The following is a 23498-nucleotide window of genomic DNA, read 5'->3' as shown; positions in this document are numbered from 1 at the left end:
ATTAATTGCAGCTCCTCCATCTCAGCATCTAGAATTGTATTTTAACGATGGCTGCCACTAATTCACCGGACAAAATCGTGCCTTCGAAGCTATTCTTTCAGTTTCTTGTTAACCCAAATAAATTTTTAACTTAGTAAACTAAACTTAACCTACATCTACTTTCTAATCTCTAATCTAATCTAATCTTTTAATCCAGTCTTTCGACATTGACATACGATCATTAAAATTTATATAAAGTATTGACACCAAAACTGGGACATGTTGAAACGTAATTGCGCGTGACAATGGAGTATATAAGGTTACTTTATAAAAGAAAATACTGAACATCAATCCACACAATTGTTTATTAAATTTCTTGCGTATAAGGCGATGTCCATTGATCACTGTCAGCCATTAGTTGAGAAATATTTACCTCAGATTGTGGTCGTACGCAAGATGCGCCATATTCACGTTTCAAATGTGCTACCAACGTGGCTCAGAGACTATAACCCCGTCTCGTAAAAACGGTGGAATTGTTACTTTACAAAGTATTTCACCTGTAGCGGCCTGGGTGGCATTTTTAATACCATTACATCATTTCTTGGAAAAGTGTTTTCTTGTTATTGATTGAAGTTTATGAACTTGTTTTTTGATAACACTTCAACTGTCGTTTGATATTTGGAAACTTACTCTGAATATCTTCGTGTGAACACTCCCTTTAGTACGTTCCCAGGTTGTTTCCAGCAGCTGTGCTGATAAGAAGTCTTTATTGGAAATGCCCGCTTCTTAAACTTTATACTGATAATTATAATTTATCTACGTGTCAACTTCAACTGCATGTAACTCCCATTGCCAACACATTGTTTTCCTCGCTGAACATGTTCTGAAATGCTGCCTTTTTCTTGTGGAGCATTTTTACTCCCATTGCTTCACGTTTTATAAGCTCGCACTTCTACCAGCGAGCAGAGACAGAGACAGACGGAGAGACACAGAGAGAGTCAGATGAGCTTACTACGCTAGTAATGGTGTTCGCAACTCAATAGACATTTTATAAGCAGTGGTATTACTATGTTTTTGATTATGCGTATTATTGAGAAAGTGTACAGCACCAACAATAAAAACCTTTTCTTGTAAACTATATCTGTTGTAATATTAAAAGCTTTCGGCTGAAAAGAGGTTAGAGTATTCTAACCGCACGCAACAATAAAGTCAGATAATTCAATAGGTAAATTAAATTAACATAACATAAGTTAAGTCAGATAAGCTCTGCATCTGCATTAATAAGCTCTGCACACCCGACCCCTTCCCCAAACCTAAATATTCGGGTGGTTACGCCATAGCTTTGTGTTGGTGTTCTCAGTGTTCTTTATTGAATATCTGCCAGGGTGCAAGGTATGTCATCCCTTTTCATCACATAATGGAAATTATATCCTATTTGATACCTTTTAAGTAATTAGTTATATGTATGATATATGGCCTATACGCAAAGTTCGCTGTAATTATTATAGGCTATGGCAAATATTTCACCATACCACCGGCTTGAAAAATGGAAAATGTAATTTCATACGAGTAAAATCTGCTGCATACAAACTGTAGAACCAGTCGCATTTTCACGCGTGCCCTGCTAATGGTCACGCCATGAAGGTAAACATCCGCTTAAGGAAAAAAACGTTTACCTTTTTGAACGCCGGTGTTTGTTTTTCTTCATTCTAATTCAGTAGCTTGAAAAAATTCTTGCAATATGATTAGTATATACCTGGTTATTTTGTGTTTTGTTTTGACACCACGCTTGATCGAAGCAAGCGGCCAACACCTCATTTGCAAGACGGTTGGTGAAGTATTTGATGCAAGTTCTGGTCAGCAGCAAAATCTTGTCGATACAAATTGCGACTGCACCACCGCTGCTCAGCCAGGAAAACGAGGTCCACGAGGAGAGCAAGTATGACTCAGCATATTACATAGGCCTACCATACGTCCTCTTTTAGGAGGATTTGTCCTCTTTTTTCAAGAAAAGTGAATGGTCCTCCGAGGACGCTCAAAAATGCCCAAATGTCCTCTTTTTTCGCATTTCGAGTTAGTTGCTTATATTTTCAACAAAACTTTTAGGCGAGACGTTGTAGTTATTTCCAAAAAATTACTGTAGTCATGAAACATGATGAATTGCTGGTTTAAAAAATGTTTTCCAACAAATTGCCCTACCAGCCCTACCTTCTTGATTGTTATTGCAAACATTGTTCGACGTTCTCTGTAACATTTGGGCCTTTTAACATGCGATGATCTGTCGCAATTTTTCTGGCACGAGTTCGAACTTAACAGACCGTAAAGAAAGTACCGCTAGTCGTCTCGACAAGTTCGTGGTTTTACATGCGCGCATGTTGAGTTAAGTTCAAACTTGGGGTCTGTTAAGTTCAAACTTGCGCCAGAAAAATTGCAACAGAACCTCACATGTAACAAGGCCCATTAATAAAGCAAAGGTGTGAGTTTTGTAGGCCTAGCCTATACTATTAGTGTTACTTAGGGCTACCATATATCCTCTTTTCTAAAGAAAAATGAATTGTGCTCAAAGTATAGCCTACTGAAAAATGTCAAAATGTCCTCTTTTTTGCATTTTGTGCTTTCTTGCTTATATTTTCAACACAATTATATTTTTATGTGACTTTTTGGGTTCCACGATAATTAACCGTGGGTAATTGACCGCGAACAAACTGACCGGGGGACAACTGACCGTGACGTAAATTTACCTAGAACCAACTGACCTTAAATCATATTATTACTTTAATCATATAATTTGAATCAACAACAATGCTAATATGCGTAAAAAATAAAAATAAAATGCGTAGCGTTTGATTTGTGTCGCCGGCCAATTTGTTGCCGGTCAGTTGACCACGACCAATTGTCGCCGGTGAATTTGTTCACGGTGAATTGACGTGATCCCGACTTTTTGGCATGAGGCCTAAGTCAAGTGACATTTCGGCGACAGCATGAGGTCTAACCATTTTTGTTATCATTGTTTTGATTTAGACAACCATAAAAGCTAAATAAAGCTAAGCAATAACGCCAAAGAAATATACTGTGTTTTCTGATGAACTGCGGCAAAAGTATCCTTGTTTCAGAAAAGGACGTAATGATTTTGAAGCTGAATGCATTACTTGTGCATATGTGTATAGTTATCCAAAAACATGTGATAAATTCTTTAAACGTAAGTCTCTATTTGCATTGTGCTAGCTGGTCCTCTTTGTCCTCTTTTTAGGCGATGAAAATATGGTAGGCCTAATATTACATGCAGATTTCAGCCCTATGGCAACTATACTGTATAAGTTAAATACTACGAAGTTTTGAGCATTTTGCTTTTTTGTATATTTATTGGCCACAATCTACACGTTTCAATTTGGTATGTTTCAATTTATACATATGGTAATCGTTTATGCAGCATACAAATACTGTAGCCCAAAGTGCTTTGAGAGAAACATTTGTTGGTTTTTTAAGTGTTATAACTTCGCAGGGACCTCCTGGACCGCCCGGACCGCCTAATATCCCAAGCTATGAGGAAATTAACAATAAACTTCGCCAAGAGCTGGAAATTTTTAAAAGTACGCTCTATACTGGTATTTTACAACAGAGTTTTGAAGTTGTCATTTATCTGTTACATTTGTTAGGCTACTATCGTTCTTGTGTATCTGTGCTTTAATAATTTAATCAGAAAACGTGCATCCAGCTTTGAAAATGCCAAAGCTATACTCTATGGTAGTCTAGTTTTTACACTCGGAGCTCTTTTAGGCCTATATTAAATTCAAGTTATGCATGCATCTAGACTACACGCATATAAGAACGCCAAGTATTTACATCATTCGTATTCAGAGTCATATGTAAAAATGGTAGCAAAACTTTTTGTAGAAAAACTGACATGCTTCGATGGAGTTGTGATTGATGACAAGTGCTACCGCCTACTTTATCGTGTTGGAGTTCGCATTAACTATGTTGATGCAAGCAATCTGTGCGCCTTTCATGGCGGCTCGCTGGCTGAAGTTGACTCGGAAGAAGCATATAATTCAATTAACGCTTATGTCAGGAACACTTGGAGCTTAGACGTTGACAACAAAGCTCGAAATTTTGTTCAAGTTTGGATGGGTTCCACATACCAGGTACAGTGCATAAGAATAAGAACACTTTCTGCATGCCTCCAAATTTTTTTAAATGGAATTAAACAGAGAGTGCTTTTTATTGTGCATAGTAAACTAAGCTACATTCAATGTATTTTAGTTAAAAAATCACCTTTGTTTAAATTTGAACTTAGTAGTAAGACCTGCATCAAATTTGCCCCATAGCAAACTCACAAACTGTCGTCGGTCTAAATCTTCCTGTTTCTTAAGATTTGAAAACTTTTCTCGGAAACAACAACAAAATTTCTATGCAGTTTTCAAAAGCTTTGGTCGATCTTATAAATGCACGATATTTTCAATTTTAGGGAAACGCTGTCGTGTTGCGAAGTGGCCAGCTAGGTTTTACGTCTTGGTACCCACGCTACCCAGGATCGACATCAGGTCATAACAGAATGGCCATCGAAGTAGCGCTGAAGCCAGCTCATACATCTTCACACGTCGGAATGTTTAATATTAACGCCGGACATGTGGCGATCCCATTTTGCCAGTTTTCAATAACAGAATAAAATTGCGTATCCAATATCCTCTGTGAAATGTTTCTTTTAACCAATGGAAATATATTTACCACATTATGCGTTTAAGTATAGCTTATAGACCTATGCATGTGAATAAAAACGTTGGCTACAAGCTCAATGCAACCAAAGTTTGTGTGTGAGCCAATATTGTGACTGAGTCATCTTTTTCTGACTCGAGTCAAGTGGAATCATTTTAAACTGTGACTCGAGTCAAGTCAAGTGCATTTGACTTGATTTTTTTCTGACGTCACACTGTGAGTTGCGTTAAACAGGTCATCATAATTCAACGTTATCGCAGGTATAGGTAACTGTTTATGTAACAATTTAATAAGACAATACAGTACAGTAGAATGTGTTATCTGTATTCTTGCATTTATCGTTTTATCAAAGTTGCAAAGCAAATTAATTATCCACAAAACTTAAGCTAACTATTTGTGAAGAATTTATGAATTTTGAGTGTAGCATTTCGGACTTGGGTTATGAATTTAAAATGTTTCAAAACAGGATACACCTTAAAGAAAATCAAAAGTTCAATTGGAATAAATATCATAGATAATCTTGTTAGGAGTTTCAAATGCTTAGTATGCCATTGACACGCGTATCATAGCTAAATTATTTCAATTAACTAGAAATATTTCAATCAAGGCTAAATTCGCACAGTGCGAAGTTTGCTCCAGTATATTCTCGGTTGACGTTGAACATTCCAACTTGGTGAGGAAAAGCTTCGGGTTTTATTGGAACGTGAAGACCCATGCGACTGTGGCCAACAAGCTGGGCCGGTTGTCTTGGATACCAGGAGGCATAACCGCGCTCACCGTTACGTAAAAAAACTTTATTGTCCTGAAAAACTTGATATTTTACGATTGGATTATATACGTATATTACAAATATACGTACAAATTAATAAACATTCTGGACGAAAGCATGGATACCTGGCAAACAGAATTCAACCATATTTGAACAAAATCTCTTTCTTTGTTGTCTATGCTGTCAATGTTAACATTCTCTTGGTGTAGGTCACAACAGCATTATAGGACTCTCCTGTTGGAAGTTGCGCAAGAACACCTCCATGGAATATGCACATTCGCTCAGCTTCGTCGTAAGATAGTTTTACACCAACTCGGCGGGGAAGTTTATAACAAGTTCTCTCCACAATAACTCCTCCAGAACATTTCAGTTGATCTGGAAATTGCCAAAAACGCGAGTTTATCTTTTAGTCAAGACATGATAATAGTATCTGTAATATGCCTATATAAGCTAATTATTGCATTTTTTGGTTTTAAAAATGCTACAATACGATAATCCAAACTATTGCTGCCGTATAGGTCACATAATAGGCTATATAGCCTATCTAAGCCTTTGCATGCTGGAACTCTTACTAAACTATCATACTTCCTTTTTTGAGTCGATGCCGAATTCAGGTGACGAAACGTCCCAAATTATAACTCAATATAATTCGATGACAATTTATCTCTAAACAAATTGTACGCCAATAAATGTTTTTTGCTGGATATTAACCAAAATTGAAAGGCCTATATATAGGCATGGGTGGGCAGTACCGCAGTACTATAGTACCGAATTACTGTGCCGCGGTACTTTTTCAGTACCAATACCGGTACCGAATTACTTTTTTCAAGAAATTTCAGTCGGTCCCGGTACTCGGTACTTTTCACGTGATTATTTTAAAATTTTAACAAATATATTTTCCAAATTAAATGTTAATTAATCCTTAATAAGAATTTTAGTATCTGTTGCTCTTTTTAATCTAAAAATGTTAAGTAAAATTGCAAGCAATTAAGGTCACATATGTTTTGACCTGGAGTAACCTTTACCGGGGGCATAATAGCGGCAAACATTGCATTTGCAGCAGCACCTTTGACACAAGAAATACCGGTACCGTGTACCAACAAAGTACCGAACTACTTTTTCAAATAGTATCGAATATCGGAACCGTCGGTACATTTTTGCCAAGTACTGGTACCGCTGCCAACGGTACTTTCAAAATACCGACTGCCCACAGCTGCATGTAGGCCTATAGCTTATGTACGATTTTCGGCTAAAAGCGTCTGTATATATTATACTTTGTTCTTTTTGTTCTTGATGTCTGGAAAAGAGGCACTTATGCAACTGTATTATATGAACAATATTGTTCCAGCTTTGAAGTGGCTTACCTTTGATAAAGCTTAATTCTTGTTGAAGTTTAACCTAAAACATTTCCACTGTTTGTAGCGAAACCTGAATATAAAAAGTAGAGAAATTATGCGAAACGTATAATTTGCACTAGCTTATAACGTTCTTTGGTCATTATTTTATTGTAACTCAGATATTGTTAAATATTATTGAGACAGAGTAGAACTTAAATTTTCCATTACTAACAAATCCATTATTGTAGTTATGTCCAAAAAATTCGCCAAAACTGCCCTCTTCTGAAAGTCCAACTGTATTTCGTATTTGCTTGCAAATTAGGGTTTGATGTGCGCTGGTACCGACTAACATGACAGCTATGCCAAGGAAAAATAAAGCACAAATCCTCATTCTGAATATATTATGTCCTGTTGTTGCCTGTGGTTGAAAATAATTAACAATTAATCTTTTACATAATTTCTTGGATTAATGTATCAGTTGGTGCATAGATACGTGGGAAGAAAACATTATTTGCAAAGTATATCAGCAGCAAACAAGGACCACTATTTTTTTAACGCTCTAACCTCCAGAATTGCCAAGTGATATGTGACCCAAAATTGGCCATTTAATATGGGATAGGTTTACGGTTAAAACTGAGGTTTATTTATTATTACCCTTATTTTCAGGTTTATTCGTAAAACGGTTTTTGAATAATATGGGAAATAAAAACATTTTCGGCCTTATTATATCTGCATTCGAAAGTAACCAATGTAAGGCCCAATGCAAAATTAACTATATGCATTCCCACGAACTCCGCTTTATTCCTCCGGGGAGGGGGGGGGGGGGGTGTGAATAATAGATAAAGAGATGAATAAGGTTTTAAAATAGGAGTTTTAAATTTACGTTGATTTTTGAAACTTTTTAAGCATTTAAGATTATAAAATATTTTAATTAGTAATTTTTTAGAGATTTAAAATTACATTTTTCTGATGCGGACTTTACAACCAACACTCAAACAATGTCTATGCCTACGTAAACAAAGCTAAGAAAGTTATACTAATTTTTTTTCCCAAATTTTCATATGCATCCTATCCTAAAAAGTCGGAAGTTATTACAAAATACTTGAAAGTCCTAATAATCATCGCTAATTAACAAAATTCTTAAACCAAATAATTTGAATATCAATAAAATGTTGCTATTGCTATTGCATTGCTATTCTAGCCTTTTCTCTTCAAAACAGTTTTGAAAATCAAATTTACTCTGACATCTAAAATCAACCGCAATAAAAATCTACCTGCTGCATACGTAAGCCTACATTACTAGAAGTTATTTCACACTTAACAATGTTTAAGAAGATTTCAGGCTTGACAAAAGTCTTTATAGAAAAAAGATGTATAAGAGATAACCTTTAGGTTGCCACTATTTTACCGGGAAAAATCGCTCGTTTTAAACTATTTTTCACAGTTGTTTGTAAACCTAACTTAAATGTTGTAACATAGCAACCTTAACCTAACTGAAATTTTACTTTTATTCTAAATCTACAACTCCAATAAACCCTTAAATAGCTAAAACCAACTTTTCGCATGGCTTTTCTCCACACCTAACCGCATCTATAACTACAGGCTACGTGAGGTGAAATAGTCACTCTCAATTCTTTTTATGGTCATTTTCTTGTAAGGCTACCGCTTTTTTTGTCTCCTCGCTGACACTTTTTTAGTTTTTGATGGCTGCATAACCTGGACATTTAGGAGTATACGATAGATTTTAAATTAAGATAAGTTAGTTAAAAGTATAGACATAGCTTGGTCGTTCTCTTCTAACTTCATTGACAGAAATCGATTAACCATTATCTACATGATTATCCCGGTAGGCTATACACACCCAACATTTTAGCGATAGTCAGGCTCGGACAGACAAGAAATTCTTTTAGCCTATACCACTAATACTGATTCTCACGATATTTTGATCTTTTTGTTATAATTGCCAATAAAGAAATCTTTTGTTCTGTATTTTCCACAATAAGGATTTTGAATTTTGTAAAACATTAGCTCATTAAAATGACGACATGTTTCATGTCACAGAAAATATCATTAATGACTAAAATTGTTTCACAGGCTAGCTGATGAATGCAAATATACTTCTTGAAACTTTCTCTGTTTTTACAATAGCCTACCCTGTCACATTTTGTTGTAATGTCGTGCGCTGGTTTAGTTGAATGGAAAAGTACCAGAAACCCACCCGGAAAAGGAAAAGGTTTGAAACATGTGTTTCTCATATTTTGCTTTCAGCGGCTCTAGCTGTTTTGTGTTCTAATGGAAATATTTTTCGGCAGCTTTCCATCTATGAAATTAGCCTATAGGCTAATTTTTTTGAATGGGCTAAGGTCTATCATATCAGCATCCCCTTTTGTTTAAGTACGGAAATATACTCAACAAAAAAACACAAGCACATTATATAGCGTGATGTATGCTAGGCCTATGTGCGCGGAAATGAACTACATCATTACATTTTATAGAGACACAATATAATTAATGAGCATAATCTTTCAACCAAAACTGTTCTCTGCGTATTTTCGCCGGTCTGCTAATTAGGTGAAGGGTTCAGTGCCTGCAGAGTTCCGTCAATCTAAGATTGACAAAGAGTGTCGACGATCTTTCTCGGCAATCTGAACTGGGAGAGCTCGCTCATTTCCCGGCGCGTTCTAAATCCCTGTCTGATTTTGCGTATATGAGCAGCGTTTGTTTGCAACCACTGCAAGCACCGCTGTATGCGTTGAGGTTTGGAATGAAAAACGTACCGAGAAGATGAGTCGAGTCAACCCAACCAACTCACATTGTCAAGAGAGTGCGTGACACAGCACTCTTGTATGTTGCTAGCGGATAGAGCTAGAGTGGCGGTTGTTTGCAACCACTGCAAGCAAGCACCGCTGTATATGTTGATGTTTGGGAGGAAGAACGTACCGAGACAATGAGTGGTGTGGACACTCCCAACGCACGTCGTCAAGAGAGTGACTCGACGCTCTTTTATGTTGCTAGCGGATCCAACAATTCGCCGCTGACCGAGGTGACTGGCTGCAGCCAGGTGTCTGATTTCAGTGACCAGTTCCAAACCAACCTCACCCAATCATGGGAAAAATGATCTAAAAAGCCAACATGTTTGTGGTGATGGCTCCACGAGCTCCATTTCAAACAAGATGGAAGATTTAAAGACCAAGAAAAAAAACAACTCTTCTATGTTTCATCGTTTAAGAATGAAATTTCTTAATGCCAAAACCAAATTTCATCCGATCATTGTTGTAACAAGCAACTATTCATTAGAATGCGAAACTTAGTTTATTCTTGCAATCTTCTTGTTTTTATCGCTTTTCGTTGTTTCGTTTTTAAACTTTTCGTCATATAATGTCACCACTTATAGTAGCTTACATTATAACCTGGTCAATGACAAGATGAGGCCCAGGGAATAAACTTGTTTTCTTTGTAAACGAATTTATAATGCAAAGTTATAAAAAAGTGTACATTTGGGCATGCTTATTGCATACGCATATAACGTTGGTTAATTTTTGTTATCTGAATGGCATGGTATGCCTAGATGTCATGTTACAATAATTACTGTCACTTTTTCTTGGTTGGCTTTTTTCCATGCTGCAGTTTTTTTTTTCAACGTTACTTTCCCAAATGGACTACTTTTGTACAAGAAAAGAAAATTTTCTTACGGAGTTTCTCAGTTTACCTAAAACCAAAACAGAAATCACCTTTGCTCAATTCTGTATAATGGCTGGAGGCAAATGGTGAGATTTGCGAGTGTGGCGCAGAAGAGCAAACCGAATACCATGTTATATTAGATTGCTCTATCTACCCTGCTACTCATGAAACACATGACTTTGCGATTTTTGGATAACAGCACGTCGCAGTGGTTGCTCGGGTCATGCCCAGACATCTACTTCGGGTAAGCGGCTCATACGAATAAGTGTAGCGGCCGTTGAAAGAATTGATTTTCGCCGCTAGGTGACGCTCTCATATTTGCAGTAAAGGAGAAAAAATATACTGCCTCAGCGTTTACTTTTGTCTTGTCCCTTTTCTGTTCATTCCAATTTCAGACTTTTACTTGAACGCTGCAATAAAATTCAAATATAGAGAACATACGTACGAACTTTAGGCTGACCAACACCTACCTTCTGTAGCCAATTGTTTAAATTAAGACAGCACTTTCATTGCTTTATGTTCGGTAAGTATGGCATGATTAAATCAGTGGTAGATTAAGGGGGTGGCTGACTGGGTTGCAGCCGCATATCCTCCAACATAAAACACATTGTCGTATTTGTAATTATAATTTTAAACATCAATGCGATGCAAGGCAAAACTTTTCCGCAACAAAAAGGAACAACATTCTGGCAAAAAATACTTGAAGATACTTTATAGAAAATTTAAGTTTCGAGGTTTAACTTAAGTAGGCCTAAGATAATGCAGTAATAATGAAACTTCGTGTCAAGTAAGAAAAATTTTGCACTCGTAGGAATATGCCTATCAATAATAGGTTTTGATATTTAGGGGAGACCGGGGTTAGTTGGAAAAAATTTTAGGAAAATTTAAACTATCAAAATTCAGAATGATCTTCGAAACCTTTATCTAGTCTGGCATAATGACTACGCTGATCTACAACTTATTACAAAAGATTGACCAGAAATTATTACAGGTTTACGCACAAACTTTAATTTTTCAGACATCAGTCACATTTTTCAACTAACCCCGAAGCCGGGGTTTGTTGGAAAACCACACGGGGTTAGTTGGAAAATATATCGATTTGTTATATACAGTATTCAAAAGTGTCTGTTCTTTGAATGTCAATCAATCTATTGTGGATTGTAGCCCGACAAGTCAACAGGGAAGACAAATTTCTGCTGACAGCGTTCGTATTAACACCTGTTTCACTGCCTTTTCCATTACATACTTTGGAGTAGATCCACGTTGAGTTTTGCGTTTATACTCGCGCATACTTTCAATTAAAAAGTGTAGATATTTATCGATCTGTATCAAATAACAAGTTCCAACTTAACTGTACGAGGCTGTATAAGTAAAAGATATGAATTCCATCAAGCATTAATAAAAGAAATTTTTACACATATGGTTTTACATATTCCAACTAACCCCATTCAAAATTTTCCAACTAACCCCGTATGCACATGGGAGAGAAAACTTACTTTTTATGTAGCCACTAAACCAGGTAATTTAATTGCCTCTGCCTTTTCTGGTATCATGGCACCTATGGTCAATATAGACTAATGAACTTTCACTTATCTCTTTAGAGCACTATGTTACACTATATTTACCAACAAGCTCGAATTTTAGTTCAAAGTGTAAAAAACAGAAAAACGTGTACCACTCTTATGCTTCTGCTCTGAGACCAATAAAATTAACATGGCGAATAGATAACATCGTCGTAAATCATTAAGCGGCAGTAAAGATTTACAAAGATGTTCGGGGAGTACTAAAACAGCGATTTTTCAACTAACCCCGTTTTCCAACTAACCCCGGTCTCCCCTATGCCTATTCCAGGCATGTCCAACCTTTTATTAAAGTGGGCCGCATTGTCACTTGAAATAATTCAATGGGCCGTAGAACCTATTAAATTTCAAGAAAAATGGGTACATAAAGAGCTGACTGGTACATTTCAACATTTAACATTTTAACTGGTACATTTTACTACTTGGAGTGAAAATAACTAGCGGGCCGCACAAAAATCTCATGTGGGCCGCAGGTTGGACATCCCTGGCCTATTCGGATCTGAATCTAAGTTACTGAATTTGTCACATTGATGGTGAATTAAAGAAATCCGTTTTTGTTTGCCTATATACAAAATTACTAAAATATTATTAATATATTAATAATATATTAATATTATTAGCAACTAAGTTATTCTACAGCTATCTGCATGATCGATTGATTAAATTGATGTTGGGGTTTAGGATTAAATGTTTTGGGAGGAATGAAATGTTTTTGACACAAGTTCACACAAAAAGTAGGCTACTTCGAAACATCTGGTAAATTAGTTATTAAGTAGCCTACATGTTGGTTAAATTTTAAGTAGGTATTAACGCAATATCAAATGACTTAATACTAATTTTAGACTCTAAAAGGACCATTGAACAGATGCAAGTGTCGGTAATGATCATTAATGACCTTCCTCAAGACCATTACGCCTGCGACAATAGCACCAGTGGGTTTCGAACCCGGAAAAAAGGACCGCTTTGCTGCGTCTTAATCACTAGGCTACCGAGCCGACTTAGTAAGTAGCCTAAGATTCAAATGCCTTCATGACAAATCAACACATGAAACCAGCAAACCATCCTTTTCACCACGTGTAGTTTGCCATAGAAGATAGAAGAATAACACCAAAAAACATTAATCAGCACATTGCCTGCAATATGATAAGCTAGTAGCCGACACAAAATTTTTTAAACAAATAGTGTATTTATTGTCTACAAGTTAATATTATTTGATAAAAATTACTATTGTACTGCCAACATTGAGCTTATACAATATGCATTTAACCCAAATTTTTTTTTAATAAATTAATAACATTATTTATGATAACGCTATGCTTACAAGTACTTCTAATATAGATAAAAAGGTAAACATTCCACATTATTTGAGTCATAAATCTGTACTCGATGGTCACTGGATCAAAAGTTACAGGCAATAAAAATATTGTGAAAAGAGGAGAGTCGTTTTCTCAATCATGAAACCTATACCAAATAATTAATTTAACTAAAATAATTAATTATGATGCCTTTTGTTTTCGTAAATAAACTCGCATACATTACACCCGGCCTCGGCAAGCTACGGCCAGCAAAGTGAAATCTTTTGGCCCGCGTCTCCGGGTCCACTCGTACGTTGTCCTAGCTGTACCGCTCGTCGTGTTGCTTGTATTATACTATTAGTTTGTAAGGTTCTACTCTCCTGGTAAAGGTTATTGCAGTAAAAGTGGAAGAAATTTATACCTCTAAACAAGGGATCTTGTCTTTGTTACTTACGCATGAGACGTAGCCTACAATATACAGTAGTTACATACTGTACACTGTATACTATAATGAATAAAGTATGTCAGTGAATGAAAAGCGCAAAAAGTACCCGAAGAAAGGTAATAAATGAGGTTTGTGTTAGAGCATAACACGTGAAATCGTGCAAACACTAAATTGTCACAAAAGTATAAAATATTATAGGGGAACTCCCTGTTTAAAACATTTTTACTTATTTTGACTGCATCTTTATAACCAAAGTTAATACAAAAACACATAACCTTTTGAATAGCTTATGTGTTTTATTTGGAAAACGCAACATGGGTAAACCGATGCTAGAAATGCCGGTAAGGCTTTTTCCACCTAAAAAGCTAAGATAAGTACGTCTCCATTTTGCCACTGCTGAGTCTTGGCTTGGGACTCCAAACAAATGTTAATTACGTTTATTGCAATAATTTCGTTCATTAGCATTGCACTGTGCAAAGAAGACCACAAAAAGCTCTACAGTAGGCTAATTTGTTTTGAGTCCAAAAGCTATAGCCTAGTTTTGGATGACAAGTTAATCTGTTTAGTTGTTATTAAATAGCTACTAAATTGCTGATTAACTTGAATCCAGAAAGTTTTGCGAAAATATCTAGGATGTGAACTTAATATCCTTTATGCCATCTGATGCCGTTCTGCCAGTAGCCAGTCAATCGTATAGTTTTGAAATGGATAATAATAGCTTAGACTTTGTTCATTTCAATTGCTTTAAAATTAAATGGATTCAAAAACTCAAGGTGTATGAAGCACATTCAGTAAGTATGCCAGTTTTTATTTATAAGCTGTTACCAGATTCTGGGTATAACAAGTTACTTTGTACCACAACAAAATTATGTCTTAACGCTTGTAATAAATAGTTATACATAATGTATGTTTTATAGCAATATACAATTGAAAATTTTAGTTATTGTAGTTTTTACAATTTGAATTTTTGTTTGCTTACGAACAGTTTTAAATAGTTGAGCAAAAATTACATCCTTTTATAATACACCCTTTTTAACTGTTTATGAATGTAGTTGAATACTGCTCATTTGATGTGTTAAAACTTTAATCCTAGAGATACTACATTGTTGGATCGAACATTTCTGAGACAACTTTCCGGATCTTGAAAATTGATCGAACAGATCCTTGGGAATTGGTAATCATAGAAGATGGGGTAATTGATATTTTTCTCGAAACCCTGATATTTATGTATCGTTTGCAAATTTGAGAAAAAGCTTCTATTCTCAGATCGACTATACTGCTGTACAAATGTCCATGACTTTAGAGAAGCTTCATTTGGGAAACACTAGCAGTACTGGGAAAAAAAGAGGGTTTTCAGAAAAAAATAAAGCTCATGGAATTGTTGGTTTGTTTTTTAGATATTGATTCATTTATTTTATATGATCATCGTATGAATGGGAATGTTTCAGAAAACAAGCACAAACCTGTTAAAACATCTAGTTGTTTCTAAAGTAACAAATTACTTTCATTTGAAAAACATGCTGTGCAAGACATACTGATTGTTTTATTATTAAAGTGAGGGGCAAGTCCAGAAACAAGTTGACCTTAAATCAAAGAGTAGTTATCTGTAAATATATTATGATGGAGAGGGCAGTCATTACGATGTCACAATGTAAAAACAATATGCTTGACTGGGGTATTGGGGTAAGCTAGCTAACGCACTTTTTTTCGAATACGTCTTCATAGTTTAGTGAGTATTTATAGGTAATATTTATTTTCAGAATAGAAATGTCACAATTGACAATACATGAACGGGTATTTAAGCTTTTTTCTTTTTACCGCAGTTATCGATACAAGACTAGCTTAGACGCTATAGCTAAGACTGAACCGTATTGTAGGTTAGCACCTACATTAAGCAGTAAAATACACCAATGCCAAACGGTAAGCTAGTTTAGGCTTAATTAACACAAAATGTTCCTCTTATAAATTTAGATACGCTATAACTATTACTATTTACTTGACTGCCTCTACATCCACTACATATTAGTACAAATATTTTCACCAGTATAGTTACTCACAACTTTTCTATGATTTATGGCCGACTTGTTTTTGGACTTGCCTCTCACTTAAAAAAAGTTTGAATTTGACTACAAAAATACCCGTTATAATATAATTGCTAGACTTTTTTTTTATTCAGGGTTTGTTCGGTTTGTGGAAGGTTACTACATGATCCTTATCACAAAGCAGTCCAAAGTGGCTGAAATTAGTGGACACAGCATTTACAAAATTGAAGACACAGCTATGGTTTACATCCCAAATAGTGATAGTGCTAAAAATGATCCTGATGAACCTCGGTAAATCTTTGTATTCTTTGCTCACATTAACCCTTTACGGTTTGATATTTTTTCCCCTAGTTGCTGTCGCTGGTTGTACTAAAATAACAGTTCAGTTTAATATGTATTTATGCTGTTTGTGCCTTTACCTTTATTTATTTATTCATTACTATTTAATTTGATCCTTTTTTTGTAAATGAAGTAATTTAACTTCATATTTCTGGTCAAAAACAGTATTTTTGTTAATAATTTTATTTCATGACTATGAGGACCCTATTACAATAGAAATTCATAATGTTTCAAACAAAATATCATTGTCATGTAACTATCACTACCAACTAAAGTGAAGTACACGCAAAAACGTTTTGCAAATAAAATAGGCTAATCAGAGTAATCAGTTATATTGTTTTTTGATGTGATACTTTTTGAAGCTTTCATCAGGATGTAGCCCAGTTAGCCTTGCACATGTTTCGCAGTTATACACAGAACTTGTATTCGCTTTATATTCACTATTTGTCACTACACACAACACAATTTTGAACCAAATCCGCTACCTTTCAACTCCCAGTCTATAGTATTTTGATCACTATTTGATGCTGCTACTTCAATGAACCTATCATTAAATTCACATACCATGATATATACCAAGCAATCTTATTTTATGCAAGCGATTATTCGTTCGTCGATTATTTTCAATTTATTTACATTGAAAACAAAATATAAGTAAGTACTGACATTGCAGCCACTACCAAACCAAATATATGTTTCCCAACATGCTCTTACTTTTGATACTTGCTAATTGTCTTGTTCCATGCTCTTTAGCAGTCATTTTCAGGCATATTTACTAACTTTCATTTGGGCAATCAAAAACTATGACCTCGGTGACAAAATTTGTGCAGGGCAAGCTATACCCACCTTACCACCAAAAGAGTTAGTAACTGAATTTATGATTTTTGTGAAAAGATGAAAATTAAATTGTGTGATAGTTGGTAAAAGGATAATTTTGCAATCAAAGACCTTACATTCACTTATTATTTCACTTCGTTAATTTTGTACGGATTCTGCATGAGCTTGGGATTTCTATGGATGCATATTTGCGTTGCACATTGTGCATCTACGATGTTAAATGCTTTGTTTAAGGCAAATGTCAAGTTCTATTGAAAGAATTAAATGGATTATGTTTAAAAAATTCAATATTATAATTTAGTTTTTAATTTTTAAAAAATATTTCTTTAAATTTTCAGGTACTTGAAGATATTTCAAACTGTGGATCTTTCTAGCAATTTCTACTTCAGCTACAGTTATGATTTGACAAATACTTTGCAGCACAATCTAATAATGATCAAAAAGAATTTAAATGACAAACAGAAGCCGTGCCATCTCAAAGCAAGGTATGACAGCTTTTTTAACTTTGAGAGATGTGGTTTATGATTTGAGTAAAATTTGGTGTCAGACAAAATGTAATGAATTTTACAGATGGTTTGTAGAATTGTAGGCCTACATATTGCAAATAAAAATAGCCTACATGTCCAAACAACAGTAATGCAAGCATTGTATGAAACCACTAAATATTTTTATAGTGTTTGCAGTACCTTGACCTTGTCAAGTTTTGAGTTGTCTTTACATCCCATAATGCTGAGTTACGAAAGTGTTAACGTATCAGTTTTTTACAACACACCTTCTGTTTAGAACATGTAGGAAAGGAAAATCATTGCAACCATGCGAACGCTTTGTTTGGAATAAGTCTTTGTTAAAAGGCTTCTCCTCTTGCAATGTCAGTTCCACGTGGATTTTGCCAATCATACATGGACATGTTTGCCAAAGCTGTATCCTTTAAATACAAGGTTTTGTGATTAGTACAAGAAATAATATTGTTGTAGTGGGTAATTTCATAGCTAAAATAAGTAAACTGTAATTGAAAGTGACCTACTTCATTGAAGATAGATTACATTAATAAATAAAAATATAACTTACTGCTTGGTACAGTATCATATATGACCATAGGTCATATGTGTAATAGTAATGCTAAAGGTTTTGTTCCTTAATGTTCTCTACGAAGGTGTAAGTATTTATGGTCAGCCAATTTATGTAACATTAATCGGCCGAAGGTCAAGTAATTATGCCGGGACTCGGTTTATGAAAAGAGGTTGCAATATAAACGTAAGTTTAGATTAAAACTATTTATATAAAATGGCCGTTGTAAACATGTTAGGATTTCATAAATACAGCATGTTACTCTAAACATATTTACGAATGGGATATGCACTTTTACTTAGCAGTGTTGTAAAAATCGTATATATTATACTTCAGCAATTTTCCACAGACTTATATGAACTTGAATATGCAGCTAACTAATTTATAGTGTTTTCAAAATTGTACATTGGCTAACTCAACAAATATGATTAAACCAATACGATCTGTTGCCAATGAAAGGGTGATGTGGCAAATGAAGTGGAAACAGAACAAATAGTTTATTGTGCTTCTACCTCCTCCATTCACCTGACACCATTGACATCCTATGTGCAACATAGAGGCAGTGTACCAATACATTGGCAGCAGGATATATCAGCAAATGTGGTTCCATCAAAGCCACCGATTAATAGTAGGTCAAGTTTAACTTCAATTTCCCTCTTTGACCAATTTCTACATGTTTAGTTTATCTATAGTACCATTATACTACATTGTGTTAATAAAAGAGGAACTAAAGTCATTTTCAACATATTTTTTAAGAAAGGATAAAATGTTTGCATTTATGATCGTTATTGAAAAGCTGAAAGCCAAATAAGAACATTTAGTTTATGCCTGTAAAGTATAATAACAAATAACGGTATATTTGATAAATATTTTGTTACATGCTTTTAATATTTAGATTATATCAATGATACAATAATACCAGAAAACATTTATTCAGCAAATTTTGTGGATTTCAAACTTTTCTTGCTAACATTTTTAATTTTGTGATTTCATTTTACAGTAACAACTGATAACCCATATGCCCAGGCAACGGCACATCACTTTAGTCAAATGATGGAAAGATTTGGCTCACCAATTGTTGTTTTAAATTTAGTTAGGGTCAGTAACAACCTAATTATGAAGTGTTTCAATGGACTTGCAATAAATATTGAATGTGCCATTACTGTTGTCACCTTCTTGTTTTTTTCTTTATTACATCCTTGTATGTTACCTAAGGTAACGTTTTATCAAGTCTACAATGCTTGTTTTTGGTAAAATATGAATAGAAACGTGAAAGAAGATTTCGTGAATCAGTTCTTGGTCATGAGTACAAATGTGCCGTGGAGTACCTCAACCAGTTTCTGAAAACTGAACAACAAATTAAGGTGGGCTTTTTCAACTTTTCCCAGTTTTGCATCATTCTTGGTATAATACCTCATGAGGTGTTAGATTTTTATTTCTTGCTTGTGACTATAGCTGGGTGTATATTTTTGTGCATTTTGTAATACTGTATACGTAATATGTAATTACTTGCATTTGAGTTAATTTTTTTGCTAGTTATTAGGGCTACCTCCCTTTCTGTAATAAATTCATTGTCTGTCAAGGACATTCAAAAACTCACAAATGTTCTCTGTTTTGGCTGTAGGGTTTTAATTTCGATATTAGTAAACAACATGAGCATGTTTAAAAATTTTGTAATAACAGTAACCTGTTATTTCACTTGCATAAAATATAAATCCAGGAAGTGTTTTTCTGACAAATAATGCTGCAAGCGTTTGTGGTGAAACGTGTTTGTCTTCTTTATGAGTGAATGAAGATATCATAGTTCTACCAGTTATCATGTAACCCAGATTCATGTAGCACATATTTTATGTGATTTATTATACATAATAAAATCTAAAAGTAAACAAGTTTCAGTTTTTAGTTATTTGGTTCTGCATTGTCTTCCAGTATCATGCATTTGACATGGCCCACTTGGCTCGAGGAGCCAAATCAAATGTTTTGTTGAAACTTGCGTCACTTGGTGAACAGTCTCTTCAACACACTGGATTTTTCCAGTCTAAACCTGATCTGTTTTCTGAAACACTTAACAAAGATGCAAGGTATAACTACGTTTTAAAATTCAAATTGAGATATTCTTGTGACTAAAAGTTAGAACTTTTTTCACCAGATGGAAAGCTGTTGGTGGTTCAAGGCTAGGCGGTTATCACATACAGACTGGTGTGCTTCGTACAAACTGTGTTGATTGTTTGGATCGAACAAATTCAGCTCAGTTTGTTGCTGGTAAATGTGCACTTGCTTATCAGCTCTTTTCTCTCGGTGTGTTGGATCAGCCAACTTTGGAATTTGATACAGATGTTACCAGGTAAACTAGTTATGTCTGTCAATATCTTTGATTTCGGTAAATGCTAGTTGTGGTGTGAAATATCAGAGTCTCAGCCTTGTGCTGAGTTGACTAATATGATGGAATTGTTGTCCCTTGTAGACTTTTTGAGGAGATGTATGAAGCGCATGGAGATATTATAGCTCTTCAGTATGGAGGTTCACAGTTGGTTCACACGATTCAGTCCTATCGTCGCACAGTAGCACCATGGGCTTCCCATTCTCGTGACATTGTGACCACTTTATCTCGATACTACACGAACACTTTTTCTGATGCTGATAAACAGGTGCAATGTGTTTTTCTGTTTGTTTTTAAAAACATTTCATGATAATTGTAAATAAATGCACCAACATTGGAAAAGTTTCTGAAGTTTACTAAAAATTTTAACCTGCTACTAATACATTTTCAAATTTAGTCAGCCATCAATTTGTTTTTGGGAGTTTTTCGTCCCAGTAAAAACCAGGAACCTCTTTGGGAAATTTCCACTGACCACTACCTCCATAACCATGACCTGCAGGTCCTTCAGTCTTTCTCATGTCTAAGTTACACGCAGTGGTGGAATCCAGCTGTTTTAAGGAGCTTGCCTCTTCCTTCACAATTATGTAATGCATAACTAAATTTTTTGATTAATATGTCTAAGAGGCAGTGTGTTTTTGATAATATATTTAAGTGTACTGCCAATATAATTCCATAAATTTGAACTGAGGCAGTTAATTTTTAACAAACATAAATTTCTGTATCATTTAACTGCAATGCATTGCATTATGTAGTTACATGAAATGAGTTGTAGTTTCCATGCTGTTTGTCAACTTTCTCAGATATTTGAGTGTGTAATTCGTATTTCATATTTGGATTAGGTGAAAGCATAGAGGATTGTTACTCTGAGCCAGCTGCCAAACTTTGTCATGATTTAAGGGATTTTAGTGAAGATCACTGCGATGAATGTGTAGATTGGTATGCTGATCTGTACAACCCGTCTAAACTCACAGTGTTTGATGACTGTTTTGCTCTTGGTATTACAAACACATTGTCAAGGTACTTTTGTTTCATGTTACAATGAAGCTGAGTTGTTTTTCTGAATTAGATTTACTTGCCCATTTGCTCGGTGTTTGCCGGAATTGTTTATAATGACAATGTGTAAAAAATTACCAATTTGCTACACTCTAGGTCTATTTCAGCTGGTTATACAAATCCCAGTCCATTTACAATCAGAAGTGAGAACTGGCAAGAGCTCAAGTTAGATCCGTAATAATCTAAACACCGTTATATTGAATTTTGTAAATTGTTTTTATGCTAACCACAAAGTCGATATTGCAACTGATTTACTTAAATCCAGTCAGCTCGCTGCTAATATACTGAAATATCGTTAGACATTGCAACATTTATCTTCGAATTAAGGAAAATATTTTTTCAATTTTAACTAATCAATCTGCGTAATGCGCACCCCTAATCGATATTGCAATGTAGACATAAGCAACCGCCAACTTCTCCAACTGGAAGTTCTAATGAGTCCAGCGATTCAGAGGAAGACGAATGGCCTTCAAAACGCGATTCTTTGAACAGTGATGATTTGGTCAATTATAGCAAGCTATATGCCACCATGCCATGGTTGCGCACTCCAACATTGAAGGTTTTTACATTTATCAAGACTTGCTGGCACTGGTTGTTGAATATTTTCAGTTAAATTAACCGTTTTATTGACAGGATTTTTCAACAAAGGTAATGTATGGCATCGATTTGGAGAACACGACCTCTCCTCAAGATCGTGATAAGTACGAACGATATCTTGGATTTGAAGATTATTATGAGTAAGTTCAAGCAACTCAAACTTTTACATTATCAAATTGCGTTGCTACTAATTATTTTTTTCCAGACCAGTTCATTATTCCGAAAATCTTTATTCAATTCCGGACAAAATTAACCCGCAGTCTCTGAAAATCTACGAAGATACGGTTTTTCATAGATACCATGTTGATAGACAGTTTTACGTTGATTACCTCAATAAGTTAAAAAAAGTGTAAGGCTCGAACACCATCTAATTCGAATGGTAAAAATGCCAACCAATCTTTTCTTTTGCTTGATCAATTTTAATTAAACTGAATACATTGCCACGCTATATTGTATTGTGGAATTGTTTGTATTCTGCAGTCAAATTGTTATTTCTACAACGTATTTGTTTGCCCAGCTACACTTGTTATAAAACTATTCAGTTGTTAATTTAGTTTCTTTGCTATAATTATTTTCGATTTATTTGTGGTGGTACTGGTACGTTTCGTGTGCAATACACTAATATCTACTCACAGAAAAATATATAAAGCATATTTTACATGGCGTCGTTGACATACTGGACTTAACTCGAATTATTTGTATCACAGTTTGTGTTCGTTGTGGACTATCGTTGGCGGTGACGCACTTGATTGGTCATAGTTAAAGATGTATCCAGTGGTGGGATTCAAATATTTTAACTTCCGGTTCTCTCACTTGCAACATGCCATATTGACCCGGGGCCGATATAACACAGTCCTATACATACGCTTGTTAACAACCGGTTCGCACGAACCGGCTGAATCCCACCACTGGATGTATCACCCGCTAATGCCCGAAATTTGTAAAGGCCTATTACTAAACGGATATTTTGGACCTAAAAATGGTAAATTAGCACCATTTTCGGACCGTCGAACTTGACTTTTCTCAGGAGCATTAAAAATACATAGAAATGTAAGCATTACTATTATTTATTCATCACTTAAGTTATAAACAAAATGATATGGAAAGTTGGAGGAAAATACTGAAATCTAACAAAATATCATTACCGGTTCTGTATTACCAAGCTCTTTCTATTTGATTAAGATTACCTGTTTACAAACATAGACTTTTCGCTAATATAAAAGCAGAACGGTTTTTTGCAAGAACAAATGGACGTGAGTTAGTAGATTTTTTATGCCGAAAGTAATTAAAAGTGCTTTGATAACATACATCACTTCTGCTTATATTTAACTGATGCAGGCAGTTGGCATTTAGCAGTCATTTCCTAATAGTGTAATTTTTACG

At 35.0% G+C, this 23498-nt stretch overlaps 3 protein-coding genes across 4 annotated transcripts; 2 read left to right on the top strand and 1 right to left on the bottom strand.

Moving 5' to 3' along the window:
• The first annotated feature begins 1680 nt into the window (after positions 1-1680).
• Positions 1681-4808, top strand: LOC143459942 (uncharacterized). The gene is made up of 4 exons (XM_076957262.1): positions 1681-1918; positions 3482-3569; positions 3874-4121; positions 4445-4808. Exons 1-4 carry the CDS (start codon positions 1721-1723, stop codon positions 4643-4645), a joined length of 735 nt encoding a protein of 244 aa, XP_076813377.1. The 5' UTR covers positions 1681-1720; the 3' UTR covers positions 4646-4808.
• A 212-nt stretch (positions 4809-5020) lies between these two features.
• On the bottom strand, positions 5021-7201 carry LOC143460400 (uncharacterized). Its single transcript, XM_076957890.1, has 4 exons — positions 7031-7201; positions 6826-6859; positions 5587-5836; positions 5021-5494 (listed from the first exon to the last, which is right to left on the bottom strand). The coding sequence occupies exons 1-3, from the start codon at positions 7187-7189 to the stop codon at positions 5637-5639; spliced, it is 393 nt and encodes a 130-aa protein (XP_076814005.1). The 5' UTR covers positions 7190-7201; the 3' UTR covers positions 5021-5494; positions 5587-5636.
• Positions 7202-14036: 6835 nt separating this feature from the next.
• LOC143460264 (polyphosphoinositide phosphatase-like) lies at positions 14037-23257 on the top strand. 2 transcript variants are annotated; one of them, XM_076957706.1, is made up of 19 exons: positions 14037-14590; positions 14893-14991; positions 15066-15183; positions 15976-16132; positions 17356-17502; positions 17801-17937; positions 18171-18271; positions 18545-18713; positions 19086-19183; positions 19351-19449; positions 20015-20166; positions 20235-20429; positions 20550-20733; positions 20863-21049; positions 21305-21482; positions 21615-21692; positions 21915-22077; positions 22152-22255; positions 22321-23257. In XM_076957706.1, the coding sequence occupies exons 1-19, from the start codon at positions 14453-14455 to the stop codon at positions 22466-22468; spliced, it is 2652 nt and encodes an 883-aa protein (XP_076813821.1). In that variant the 5' UTR covers positions 14037-14452; the 3' UTR covers positions 22469-23257. The 2 variants fall into 2 exon arrangements, with proteins under 2 accessions (XP_076813821.1, XP_076813822.1); XM_076957707.1 differs by having other exon boundaries at positions 14039-14590; positions 21615-21683; positions 22321-23254.
• Positions 23258-23498: the final 241 nt, after the last annotated feature.

This window comes from Clavelina lepadiformis, chromosome 5 (genome assembly GCF_947623445.1).
Source record: "Clavelina lepadiformis chromosome 5, kaClaLepa1.1, whole genome shotgun sequence".
NCBI classification, from domain to species: Eukaryota; Metazoa; Chordata; class Ascidiacea; order Aplousobranchia; family Clavelinidae; genus Clavelina; species Clavelina lepadiformis.
This window is presented reverse-complemented; position numbering and strand designations above follow the sequence as displayed.

Bases quoted from the DNA above. Each gene is read 5' to 3' on its own strand.
- LOC143459942 (XM_076957262.1), top strand. From the start codon at position 1,721: ATGATTAGTATATACCTGGTTATTTTGTGTTTTGTTTTGACACCACGC. The intron at 3,570-3,873 runs GTACGCTCTATA...AACTTTTTGTAG, and splicing joins AGAGCTGGAAATTTTTAAAA to AAAAACTGACATGCTTCGAT. The intron at 4,122-4,444 runs GTACAGTGCATA...TTTCAATTTTAG, and splicing joins GGATGGGTTCCACATACCAG to GGAAACGCTGTCGTGTTGCG.
- LOC143460400 (XM_076957890.1), bottom strand. From the start codon at position 7,189: ATGAGGATTTGTGCTTTATTTTTCCTTGGCATAGCTGTCATGTTAGTC. The intron at 6,860-7,030 runs GTTAGTAATGGA...GAAATGTTTTAG, and splicing joins ATAACTACAATAATGGATTT to GTTAAACTTCAACAAGAATT. The intron at 5,837-6,825 runs GTAAGCCACTTC...GGCAATTTCCAG, and splicing joins AGAATTAAGCTTTATCAAAG to ATCAACTGAAATGTTCTGGA.
- LOC143460264 (XM_076957706.1), top strand. From the start codon at position 14,453: ATGCCATCTGATGCCGTTCTGCCAGTAGCCAGTCAATCGTATAGTTTT. The intron at 19,450-20,014 runs GTGGGCTTTTTC...ATTGTCTTCCAG, and splicing joins AAACTGAACAACAAATTAAG to TATCATGCATTTGACATGGC. The intron at 21,693-21,914 runs GTAATAATCTAA...ATTGCAATGTAG, and splicing joins CAAGAGCTCAAGTTAGATCC to ACATAAGCAACCGCCAACTT.